The following is a 13,906-nucleotide window of genomic DNA, read 5'->3' as shown; positions in this document are numbered from 1 at the left end:
AGATAGATAGATAGATAGATAGATAGATAGATAGATAGATTTCCAATAACAAGACATTATTTTCAATGAAATACAAGTAGACTTCCAATAAGAATCGAAAAACCAAATGAGATCCTACTGGACAAACGACAAATTCCAATAGGATTTTTTGACAAGGGTGTAATCTTAGGACTTTTGACCTTACGTAAAAGGAGCTATGTGATAGTTCTATGTTTAAAGAGCAATCACAAATATCAAGGTTAATTCATCTCCAGAGGTAAACAGCTTGACAACCGTGTTTTGTGAAACCGTTTCTGAACTTGTTGCTCCTTTTCTCAGGGAGGTTTCTACAGACAGAATGGAATAACAAGTTCTGCCACCTACATTGCCTCTGGGCTTAATAAACATGATTTGAAAACAGAATAATTCCCACTGTTGTTGGATAAGTGGAGTCCTACCTGTCTCCTCAATAATTATTCTAAAATATTTGCTTTGGTTTTTGCGGCTAGAATAAAGATTCACTTATAGAAGAGGCTCAATGTGATTTCATAAGACTAGACTTTACTGTAGTATGAGAATTCACACATAAGTGCTGCTCTTGGATTTATTTACTTCCTACAGTAGACATGTGTAAAGCCTTCAATAGGATACTTTTTAGGTCGGTACAATGGTTCGGATTTAGGGATTGATTTTTCTGTATAGTTGAACAAACAATGTATAGAAATGCAAACTGTTCTGTTAAAAGTGGTTCATCCTGATTTTTTACCTATAAGACAAGGTTATCCCATCTCCCCTTATCTCTTTTTGCTGTGCATGCAACCTATAAATGTTTTATGTTACACTCAGTCAGTGTTTGAGTTCATTTCGAAGGTGTTCAGTGACATTCAAGTTCTTCCACTCCAACATTAACACACCCTTGTCTTCATGGAGGTCTCTATGTGCACATTAGCATTGTCATGCTGGAACACGTTTGGACCTTTTAGTGCCTAAAATTTACATTTACATCATTTGGCAGACGTCCTTATCCAGAGTGACTTGAGGGTTAAGGGCCTTGCCCAACAGTGGGTCCCTGGGATCGAACTCACAACCTTCCGATTGGTAGCCCAACACCTTAACCACTAGGCTACCACATGCCCCTATTATTTTAGGGAAATGTAGGGAAATTGTAAAGCTACAGAAATACATTTATTAAAATTTATTGACATTTATTACAATCATGAGATTTCCAACTTTGCAGCCACAATTCTGGGAAAAACACATCTGGATGCAAGGGTCAGGTGTCCATGAATTTTTGGCCATATAGTTATTTGCATAGTGTTGCATTACAGTCTTACAGTAAATAAACAACACAACAGTATGGCAAAAATAATAAATGAAGCATTATTGCATAATCAAATCTACATGTCAGAGATGGTTTTACCTTGAAATGTTTATAGTGAGGCTCAGATACTCTACAGATGTGCAACACAAAACATATTTACATAAAGGAATAAGGGGGAAGGGGGAGAAAGTTTGTTCTATACAGTAGTGCCTGAAACAACAATAACCTAATCATTAGACTTAGACAATAAAATCTTGCTCTAATTCAATCAGAAGTCTTTGAACACTGAACACATTCATTCATTCATCTTCTACCGCTGATCCGAACTACCACGGGTCACGGGGAGCCTGTGGCATTCTCAGGGATCTCAGGCGTCATCGGGCATCAAGGCAGGATACACCCTGGACGGAGTGCCAACCCATCACAGGGCACACACACACACTCTCATTCACTGACATAATCACACACTACAGACAATTTTCCAGAGATGCCAATCAACCTACCATGCATGTCTTTGGACCGGGGGAGGAAACCGGAGTACCCGGAGGAAACCCCCGAGGCACGGGGAGAACATGCAAACTCCACACACACAAGGTGGAGGCAGGAATCAAACCCCGACCCTGGAGGTGTGAGGCGAACGTGCTAACCACTAAGCCACCGTGCCCCCCCCCACTGAACACATTATTAATACTAATTAATTTAGAATTTAGAAGGCAGAATCATGTCCCATCCATCCATCCATCCATCCATCAATCCATTTATCTTCTGTACTGCTTATCATACGCAAGGTCACTGGAAACCTGGAGTCTATCCCAGGAGTCTCAGCAAAAGTCAGGGGATGTTAGCACACACATTCACACAATTTAGAGATGCCATTCAGCCTACAACGCATTTCTTTGTACCGGGGTAGGAAACCTGAGTACACAGAGGAAACCCACAGCAGAGTGATATCATGCAAACTCCACACACATGGTGGAGGGCAGAAATTCAACCCCTGACCCCGAAGGTGCGGTGCAAATTAACATTCATGCCCCTGGAGGAGTGACATGCAACACTTTTATTTATTTATTTGTTTGTTTGTTTGTTTGTTTTAAACATCTAATTTGTACAAATACAAATGATTAAATATACAAAAATAAAATCTATGTAAAATGTATTCTGTCTTTCTGTATAATGACCAGCAGGCGGCGCCGTTGTATAAATCTGAACTTTTTGCTATTCTTGAAGACTACCTGGTGAAATCTGTTAGAGAATATCTAACGAAATAAATAATAGATTATAATTGCAGTGGATAAATCGTTCATTTAATTTATAAAGTCGTTGTCTATTGCTTTCTTTATTGATAAATATAGTTATATAGTTTATTAGATATACATACATATAATGTGTGTGTGTATGTGTGTGTATGTGTGTGTATGTGTGTGTGCGTGCGTGCGTGTGTGTGTGTGTGTGTGTGTGTGTGTATGTGTGTGTGCGCGCGTGCACGAGTTCGTTGTTAGAGGGCAGTCCTGGGCACAAGACGCGAGCGCGCGCTCACAAACACACACACTTGGCTGAAAGTCTCTGAGTTGTTGCTCAGGCCAGAAGAGAGCAAGCAGAAGGAACAGAGCAGAAGCAGAAGAACGCAAACAAGTTCTCTAGATTAACACACGAAAAGAAAGAAAACCAGAAACGCACCTTTTTACCTCCGATTTTTAAAAGATGCGGACTGATTACTGTATTTATTTAAGATCTTTTGTCCAGCATATGACGAATTGGAGGTTCTGAAACTGGATTTTACAGAAGGGACTCATTGGAGTACATAGTTTTCTTTTATTTGTTTTTCTTGGATTATCAAAATGCGCATTTTCTTTAGTGATGTCCAAAAGTCGGCCGACGTTTGGAGCGCAAACGAGAGGAGATCCTCTATTGGAGTAAAAACTATTCTGGAGTTTTGCGTCCAGTACTAGTGCGCTCTCTCCCTCTCTCTCTCTCTCTCTCTCTCTCTCTCTCTCGTTTTCCGGATCCTTGTTTTTGCAAGTTTTCACGTTTTCCCCCCCTTTTTCTGCGTGAAGGCATGCGGTGCGCACGGGGCGCGTGGAAGGATGCAGCTACTTCTGCTTGTACAATGGAGATGAAGAGCACTTTAGCAGCCGTGCTTTTACTTTTGTTTGTACTCTTTTGTCCTGCTTGTAGCCAAGAACTCAATCCGAAAGGACGGAACGTGTGCAGGGTATCAGAGTAAGTGTGCATTATTATTATTATTATTATTATTATTATTATTATTATTATTATTATTATTATTATTATGTTGTAATAGCGTGCATTTTGAATTTCTTTTGCGCACGGTGCATCTAAAACGACACAATCGGTGCAAAAAGTAGAAGATGCACAGCTTTACAGAAGGCCTGGGATTGCGTACCCCAAACGTACATCTTACTTGTAGCTAGTTGTGTCCAGGATTATTTCAGCATGTGAAACTTTGACATGTTAGGATTTATCGTGCGCTTTTTTTCCACATCCCCCTTTCCCACCTATTCAGCAAGCCTCCAGTGGTGTGATCTAGCTCTAATCACTCCTGTGCAACTAGAAACCAGATGTTCACATCTGGAGCGGCGCTAAGGCGAGACACCGATAGAGGGCGTCGATACGAAGTGTCGCCTAATAAGTGGCGACTGAAGTCGTGGCACTAAGCTGGGTAACGTTCCAAACCGCATACCAACTCATTATATAGCTAGTGCATCAAAATAGTCTTCCAGAACATAACCCGTGTTAAAAAATTCAGTGCAGAAGTTTATCCTTGAATCCTCCATGGTTTAGAGGCTTAATTTTTTTCAGTGGCTACAAAATCGGATAAACAGTTGATTTATGAAGATGGTTCAGATTGTTGTATAGAATTGCACCGTGTAGCCTAATAGGAATATTTATTTGTAAAAAAAAAAATGCCTAGACCAGAGGTTACCTCAAAAAAATGTTCACACAAAGCAAATTCTCAGCTCTATCAGATTTGGTCTGAAGATGAAAGCAGCGTATGTCATGTAGAAGACTTAAAACAGCCATGTCTTAAAGAAGAGCGGGACAAATATACAGTATTACAACCCAGAGCATCTGAAAGCTGTCCCAAGATTTCGACAAAAGCGGACAAGATATTAAGGCAAAACAGGATAAGCGAATAGTTATATAATATTAAGAAAGAGAAATGTGAATCGAAGTGACTGTTATCCATTATTCACCACTTACTTGTCCACAGATGTTAATGAAGGAACGTGTTTAAAACCCAACACAGTCCCAAAATGTGTGTGTTAAAACAGATCACATTTGACTTTCGTCCTGTGTTAAATTTTGCATGATGCTAAAAAAATCTTCCACTGATCTCCAGCTTCATATTTTCTCCCAAAGGTAGAAATAATATGCTTGGACAACATGTGGTCTGGCTTGCAGCCATGATCATATTGCACTTTAGCTACACCAGAGCATCAGCATGCGCCTTGAGTGCCAGATCATTAAAAAGTTACTAACTGTGTGCTTTGATATCCATAGAATATATATTAATTTTGTGTATGACATAAACATAATAAAATGCATAATAATTCAAACGTCAGACTGCTTTTGATCCCTGATTTTTGTAAACACTCTACATACTGCGTCAATGTGTGCTGTTTTTGCTTATGATTTAAATGTATTAGCATGATTTTCCTGTAGGGATTGCGGTCTTTCATTAAGCCCCATGGCATCCTGGAGCAACATTATAATATTCCTACAGAAATCGTACAGATATACTTCTATTATTGTGATTGAGTTTGAGTAATTGTCTTTAAGTACCATGAATTTGTGGGAAAAGGAAATTCTCCAGTGTACTATTACTATCCAGTGTGCCTGCATTATTCATAGCAAGGTCATTTCTGTCTGAATGCTAATTTAGCAAATTTCAGACAAAAACACTAAGTGGATCGTCAGAGATTGTTCAAGCACACAATAAATAAAAATGGAGAAATGGTAATATTCAAACTCTGAACTTTGGTCATTGTGACAATGTAATGTTATCATTGCTTTTAAAAATTTCAGAAAGTCAGTAAAAAGTAAGTAAATAATATTTCATTTATATTTTCATTCTGTATTATTAATGTCGAGTGTTATTTTTCCAAAATTGCATCATTTTCACTGTTTTTAAATATCAATATATACTACATCAAAAACACCCCGTATTAATACATTTGGTTTTCAAAAAAACGCGAACAAGTTTAAATAAATAAATACATAAATAAATAAATAAATAAATAAATAAATAAAGGGGGGGCATGGTGGTTTAGTGGTTAGCACGTTCGCCTCACACCTCCAGGGTTGGGGGTTCGAATCCCACCTCCGCCTTGTGTGTGTGGAGTTTGCATGTTCTCCCCGTGCCTCGGGGGTTTCCTCCGGGTACTCCGGTTTCCTCCCCTGGTCCAAAGACATGCATGGTAGGTTGATTGGCATCTCTGGAAAATTGTCCGTAGTGTGTGATTGCGTGAGTGAATGAGAGTGTGTGTGTGTGTGTGTGTGCCCTGCGATGGGTTGGCACTCCGTCCAGGGTGTATCCTGCCTTGATGCCCGATGACGCCTGAGATAGGCACAGGCTCCCCGTGACCTGAGAAGTTCGGATAAGCGGTAGAAAATGAATCAATGAATAAATAAAATCATTTAAACATAAACTAAGTGGGGTTCATGGCTTCATTCCAGATTAAGGTTAGGGTTAGGGTTATAAGGGTCACTCTCATTAGACACCTGTAGCACATAAATAGATATATTTGTGTTACAGTTGATATTAACACTGTCTAATATAATCTGAAAGAGAAGTCAGTTCTTTCATATTCTGAAAAGTTCTTAAATACAAACATTTAAGGATTTGCTGGAACCCTTATTTGACTTCTATAATTTGCAACAAAAAAATGCTCACATGTTCAGAAACATTGATTTGGCAGTGTCCGTTGTGGTGTAACCCAATGAGGTAAATAAGTATTGTGCCATGGGGTTCAATTCTGGATGATGTCAGTGATGTTAATGTATTTTTTTTATTATTTCCAAATAACTAAGTAGTCTTTGTGTATCAGGTGTCATTCTTTAGTGAAGGTAACGGTAACCTAACAGTAACCTTGACTTTTTTGTCCATGGCATTCAGTTACAATGACATATTTCAAACATTTTTTTTAGTGACTGATGCAATCGAATGTGCTAATACAGGGTGTGGAAATCTCAAAAACAAAAGCAAAAAAAAAAAGCACAAAAACGGTAAAAGCTCCAAACTGGTTCCCTATTTTTAAAAGAGCTTGTTAGCACAACATGGTTTGTTTCAGATTCTTAATAAGATATGCCAAACGTTTATAAATACCTAGCACTTAGCAAAGAAAAAAATTACCTCAGCTTTACCTCAGCATGACAGATTAAATCACCATGTTACATCTTATGAAGCACAATTAAACCATTGATATGGATGTTATCATTATTCAGAAAAACACAGGGTTAAAGATGCAACAATTTTTTGTGTGTGTGTGAGCATTTATACTGTAGTGCTGAATAAGCTGCTTGTTTTTAGCTTTGCTAATATCACCGGCTGTTGTAATGCACTGCTTGTTGAGTAGTCCATTACACTGGGACTTATTCTTAAATCAAGAAATTATTGCTTTATCTTCATCAAAATTTCACAATGTTTATTGATACTTAGCCAATGCTGAAATTCCACTGTTTTATCCAGATCCCAGACCTTTTCTCTTGCTGAGGTTAGGTTAAGGAAAACCAAAACATTGGGCTATCAGCTATACAGCTTTCCTATTTATAACTTTGTGGCATTTTGTAAATTCCTGAAAAAAAAAAAAAAAAAACAGCAAATGACAAACTTTGCAAAGCCCAAAATGTCATCTATGCTAGTAAGCAAGGTATTGGCAAAAGAATGAGAAATTAGAAAATAACTGAACGCAAGGAGAAAAAAAATCTCATGACTGAGTATAGATTTGTAACAGGCTCCTCAACCTCCAGGTCACAAGACATTATCAGTTCAAAAGCCAGTGAAATTGCACTCGTGTCGGCATTTGCTGATGTTTATCAGCTGCGATGCAAATCAAAGTGGGGTCAAATTGGAGCGAGCCCTGGGCATAAGGTTACAAACTGATAAAAATTCACATGACTTACAGTAGAAGCAGAAACAGTATATTTTATTGATCTCCGCAGAGAAATTGTTAAGTTGCAGTTGCTCCCGATATAATCTAAAGTAAATAAAATATAGGAATTCAAAATAAATATACATGTTAAGTTAAAGTATGGGTGTTGTACAGTGGATGAAGGGTAAGTCGTGGATGGGGGAAGTCGTGGCCTAATGGTTAGAGAGTTTGACTCCTAACCCAAAGGTTGTGGGTTCGAGTGTCGGGCCGGCAATACCACGACTGAGGTGTCCTTGAGCAAGGCACCGAACCCCCCAACTGCTCCCCTGGGTGCCGCAGCATAAATGGCTGCCCACTGCTCCAGGTGTGTGTTCACGGTGTGTGTGTGTTCACTGCTGTGTGTGTGCACTTTGGATGGGTTAAATGCAGAGAACGAATTCTGAGTATGGGTCACCGTATTTAGCCGTATGTCACGTCACTGATGAATTTCCAATATTATTGAACTACACTGTTTAAATATGTAACAGCAGTGAATCAGATGACAGAAAAATGCCATTCTATAAGTTAGAATCAAAGTTAAAATCAAAGACCCTCACAGTGCTTGACAATTTACAGTATCCAGGTGTGAGTACACACAGATTAGTAGGTAGATGATGGCATCTTCCACTCCCAGTCTCGGCTGGTAGGTGAACTGGAGTGTGTCTAGATATGGGCTGACCATGGACCCTAGCTGTTGGAGGATGAATCTCTCCAGGGTTTTCACGATGTGGGAGGCCAGAGCCACCGGTCTGTAATCCTTGAAGCCACAAAGACGAGGTGTCTTTGGCAAAGGAACAAGGCAAGACATCTTTCACAACACTCAGACTTTTTTGAGATCCAGACTTATATTAAAAATCTTCTGATGGACACCTCCCAGCTGGGCCACACAGGCCTTGAGCACCCTGGAACGGACCCCATCAGAGTCCCTTCAGCTATTTGTCACCTGGACATTTGTAAACTGCATCATCGTGGTTACCAGTGAAGTGGGGTGGCCTTGTTATCTTGAGAACAGCAACTGGTAAAAGTGTCCATGAAGTAAGTGTGAAACACCCACTAAATAAGGGGGAGTAGTTGGGAGGTGGCTGTGGTTTCCTTTCATAGCTCTGTTCTCATTCTGAGGAAAGCAGTATAAAGGATGCTGATTCAAACCTGTTTAATTTATTAACCTTATCCACTCCTCCATCATGTCCACTGTCAGTTGTCCTGAAGTAGCTGTTTATCACTAGGTTTTTTCTTAAACTGTACTAAAAATATCAAACCTCAACAGAAATTTTACTATGAAGGGACTGTCACACTATGTCCCTGAAAAGCATGTTTCTGTCAATACATGTCATTTTAGCAGCCATTACGACCGACATTTTACTTTTTAAACCTTAGCGACATTAGCTCGAATGCAAACCCTGAACCACGTGGTATTTTTAAAACTATTGTCCCGAAAATCAACAAAAAACACACTGTGGCCATGTTGGCACGGTGGCTTAGTGGTTAGCACGTTTGACTCACACCTCCAGGGTTGGGGGTTCAATCCCCGCCTCCGCCTTGTGTGTGTGGAGTTTGCATGTTCTCCCCGTGCCTCGGGGGTCCCTCCGGGTACTCCAGTTTCCTCCCCCGGTCCAAAGACATGCATGGTAGGTTGATTGGCATCTCTGGAAAATTGTCCGTAGTGTGTGAGTGAATGAGAGTGTTTGCGTGCCCTGCGATGGGTTGGCTCTCGGTCCATGGTGTATCCTGCCTTGATGCCCGATGACGCCTGAGATAGGCACAGGCTCCCCGTGACCCGAGGTAGATCAGATAAGCGGTAGAAAATGAGTGAGAGTGAGAGAGTGAGAGTTGTGCATTCGGAGTTGCTTTCCTGCTCACCAGTAGCAAAGAGTAATTATTTGAGTTTACTTCCTGTTTGTTTGAACCAGTCTGGCCATTCCCTTTGAACCGCTGTCATTAACAAGCAACAAGCTCTGCCCACAGAACTGCCTCTGACTAGGTGGTTTTTTGTTTGTTTGTTTGTTTGTTTGTTTCTTTGTTTTTGTACCATTCAGTCTAAACACTAGAGACTGTTGTGTATTAAAAAATCAGTTCATTTCCTCCTATTTATAATTTTATGCAGCACAATGCTACCTATTTAAATATTTGCATGACTAATGAGGTTTACAATCTTACTATTAAAGTGACTGGTGAGCGTATAATGGCCACGCCTCATCAGAACATTTTTCTTAATTTGATTACATTTTTGAACGCTTTGGTGAATATGACACAAAGTTCTGTGGATTTGGAACAATAAACTACTTTAACCAGCCAGAAAACCTTTGGCCTCCTGGAAGTGTCTGCAAAATACCGCAGACACCACAATATCGTTTAGACGAACTCCTACGCCATGCTGGTATGTGCTAATCATGAGATGAGAGTAATTCATCATAAGAAAGAATGCTGTATCTTCTGACCTTAAGCAAGAAAGCCAAAATGCAGTTGTTTTGCCCACCCAAATTTCATTTGTTTGCTAAAGTGTTATTATAATGACACATGTTTGCAGGCATACAATATTTTACCACCTTTTTCTACAAGTCATTTCAGAGGCAGCTAAAGGGGAAATTTTTACCCAGGCGTTTCTTATTTGCAAGCTTTGTTTTTTTTTTTTAAATCTGGGCAGATAACAGATCCTTGACTCCAGATTGATATCAGTGCACATGAATCAGATCCCAGTGCACCAAAAATAATCTGGTGGGGAGGGAAAAACATTCCCTGGCAGGAAGTTGGGCTATTTTCTCAGAATTACTCAGAATTTCCATTCTATATTCTTGCTGAATCGAGTTGCATCAAACTTGTGACTGATCTTCAGTTTCCATTCACTTCAGCTTCCATGAATTCAAGATGATTGTGGTTTAACTCTCTCTTTTTCTCTTTCTCTTTTTACCAGCTCTCGGTGTGGTATGTGTAGTTTGACATAGAGCAGAAGAGGCAAGGTTGTGGTGAAGCTCATGTCTGGCACACACACACACACACACACACACACACACACATTCAGAGGCTAAACAAACCTTAACTTAAGGCAGAGCAGAGTTCACTGCTTTGCTGGAAGTAAAAGCATGGACAGGGCCTCTTGGGGTCACATGTGATGGAGGATGAGGAACAGCTCTTCATATGTCGTATCTCTTCAGCACTGTAGATGAGAAAATGTGGGCAACTGCCCACATTTAAACCTGTGGACTATGACATGCAAAAGTGGTTTATATTCCCCAGGCCTAACTGAGTAATATAAACCACTTTTGCATGTCATAGTCCACAGGTTTATAAGCTTCAATCTTCAGTAGCATCCAATAATTATTTTATATTTAAATTCTTAGATAAGCGAATCTTTTTTAGTTTAAACTTGTTCTAATGTTGGTGTTAAATTTCAAGGTTTTACCCACAGTGACCATTCCACTGCCCACTACCAGTGCTTTGCTAATGCTTTGGAAATTAGGCCTCACTTCATCTCTGACTAGAGTGATGCAGCGGTGCTTTAGTTTTTTAGCCCGTCCACCTTCCTCCCCTATACTATCTGTACCCTCCGCTCAAATAGATCCTTAGATCTAATAGATCTAATAGTACTCCGGTTTCCTCCCCCGGTCCAAAGACATGCATGGTAGGTTTATTGGCATCTCTGGAAAATTGTCCGTAGTGTGTGATTGCGTGAGTGAATGAGAGTGTGTGTGTGTGTGTGTGCCCTGCGATGGGTTGGCACTCCGTCCAGGGTGTATCCTGCCTTGATGCCTGATGACACCTGAGATAGTGTCGGATAAGTGGTAGAAGATGAATGAAGACGAGAGGTCTATCGGTGTTCTGGTGTTCCAATTATATTTAGTTCTGTCAGGTCCACTTTGTCAAATGAGAATTTATTAGATGATAGCATACAGTTAGTGTTGGCGGTATGGTTCTGTCCATGCGCATGCATGGGCCGAGCGGGGAGAGCAGCAACTAGAAAATAGAATAGACCCCATAACAGAACCATTAATCATGCATAGAGTTTTTTTGTTTGTTTGTTTTTTTTTTTGGCAAATGGAAAAAAATTAATAAATGGATAAATAAATAATGAAATAATTAGAGAGAGAGGGAGAGAGAGAGAGAAAAATATGTGGAGATTTAAGACGTAAACTGGTACGACGAACACAGGTTCCGGCATGGTGGAGTCGGGGTTGGAGGAGGGAGTTTAAGTCGCAGCAGCAGCGACGCGCTAGAAAGCGGCTCAATGAATGGGAATTTAAATGGTCGGGTAATATGGATGTCGTAACCGGATTGGTGCGCGTCATGGACAGCTGATGAACAGCTGATGCACGCTTGACGACGTGGCCTGCCAGAACTAACGCGATGCTTAATTATTACCACACCGGGACATTTCACTGGGTGTATCAGTCCAGTCGACTCGAGTGTTCAACACATACAATTCCACTTCCCACAGTAGTTTGTAACCTTTACTACAGTAGTTTTAGTGACATTGTCAGTAAACATGACAAACAATACATTTTTCATGGATTTTTGACTTATGAAAGGTGGTCAGATGATGAGGAAAATGGGATGCCATTTTTACCAGTAGCACTTTTAACTGGAATGAACAAAACAAAGTGAGATAGCTACTGTAGCTAGCCAGAAGATGAGCTGCAAAGTGAATGTAGCTTCGTTAAGGGTCTCAAAAAAAAATTGAAGAACCCTTCTGATTTTTCTTTCACACCCTCTGCCAGAGTAGTCAGTGGCAGAGTGTAATACACAATTATTTGTTGCTTTATACTTAGACATTTGTTGCTTTCCAGATTTTAAGAACTTTAGACTCTCAAGTGAACCATGCATATAATTCTTCAGTCCAGTGACGAAATGTCAATTAAGCCAAATGTCAAATGTCAATTGATTTGTCAATCAATTCAATTAAGCCTTCAGCAGTTAACACTGTCACACAGCAGCTTTAGGGGAATATAGAAAAGTTCAGAATTTGGAAATTATATATTTTCAATTTAAATGTATCTCTAAGGAGCTACAAGAGGTGACTAGGAAAAACACCCTGAGACAACATGAGCAATAAAGCTTGAGAGAAACCAGAATCAAAAGGGAACCTCAGGAAGCATGTGATTATAAATCATTTCCCTTCTAAGTGCAATGAGGTAACCTGGAGATTCAGTGAAGTTATAACATGAATATATTTTTCTTTGGAAAGGTTTATTGTTGTCATAACTGTTAAAACCAACAGAAAAAAAACAGGCTTCAATTTTAGCGTCAGTACAACCTAAAGAATACGGTAACTATGTGTTATGGTTCATAGGAAAACCTATTGGTATAAACACTGTATTCAGAATTCTTTCTTTGGCTTGGCTCTTCCACAAAGTATTTTCAGGACATTTCATTCAGTCTGTTTGAAACCAAGGTCTGGGACATGGAACAGTGAAACTAATCTCATCAGTATGTGGCCTTATACTGAACTTCTCTGTCATCGTCGCACGATCCCAAGTGGCCATCACTTCAAACAGCACTGCGTAGATTCAGGGGCAGCTGCTTAACAGAATAAGGGGTCTCTAAGAAACAACCATTTGCTGCGTGCATGTGTGGATGTCCATCTGTGTTTCTGTTGTACGCGATTGTTATTTGAAGCATCCGCCATCATGTTTGATAGAAGCCACAGATGGTAGCCAGACGTCGTGTATACTCTGTGTGAACCACACAATCGATGAGATGTTGAAGAAGATCACTCAGGGACAGATTTGGGTCAGAGAAACAGCAACATAAAGCATATATACTCGTAAAAATAAAGATACCAGGAGGAACCAAAAAGTGGTAAAAGGTTCTTAAAAGAACCAAAGTTTTAGTTAGTACCGTAAGGAACATTTTTATAGTGCATAGAACCTTTTTTCCACTACAAGGAACCTTTTACCATACAAGAAAATGGAAAATTTACATGGATGTTAAAGGTTCTTCAAAGAACCATACATACTGACAAAGCACCATATCGGAAGCCTTTAATTTTTAAGAGTTATTTGTTTGTAAAATTTGTTATTTGTAAAAACTCATGATGAACCACTGAAGAGATTTTTTTTTAAGAATGTATGCATTTACTGTGTACCACCTAATCCGATAAGCTATAAAAGAACCCTAAATAATTAATACAAAGTACTGTGTGTATTAACTGCTACTCTTAAATGGTCTACTGCATTTGTTTTAACATCCCTTGATTATTCAATGTAGTCTCACAGAACCTTTATAAGAACCTTTATTCTAATAGTGTAGGTAATTACTAGATAATTATGTGGTACAAACCATAAATTAATGATAATTATATTTTTCTTAATATCCAGAACATGTCGGTCATAAGGGCTGTTTAATTGAAAGCCTGAAAGAACCCTTAAGTTATTAAAGAAAGGTTTTTTTTTATATCAGGCTTCAAGTAGAACCCTTTTTTGGATGTTAAATACCAATATTTAACCCACAAATCCTTTTTTTA

At 39.4% G+C, this 13,906-nt stretch overlaps 1 protein-coding gene across 1 annotated transcript in view; it reads left to right on the top strand.

Annotated features, from left to right (window-relative positions):
- Window positions 1–2,826: 2,826 nt before the first annotated feature.
- scarf2 (scavenger receptor class F, member 2) overlaps window positions 2,827–13,906 on the top strand; it is a 33,702-nt gene continuing 22,622 nt past the window's right edge. Inside the window, exon 1 of the mRNA XM_060884178.1 lies at window positions 2,827–3,520. Coding sequence (XP_060740161.1) covers window positions 3,357–3,520 — 164 coding nt within the window. The 5' untranslated portion in view covers window positions 2,827–3,356. The remainder of the gene's footprint in view (window positions 3,521–13,906) is intronic.

Source organism: Tachysurus vachellii, chromosome 12, assembly GCF_030014155.1.
Source record: "Tachysurus vachellii isolate PV-2020 chromosome 12, HZAU_Pvac_v1, whole genome shotgun sequence".
Taxonomy (NCBI): Eukaryota; Metazoa; Chordata; class Actinopteri; order Siluriformes; family Bagridae; genus Tachysurus; species Tachysurus vachellii.
This window is presented reverse-complemented; position numbering and strand designations above follow the sequence as displayed.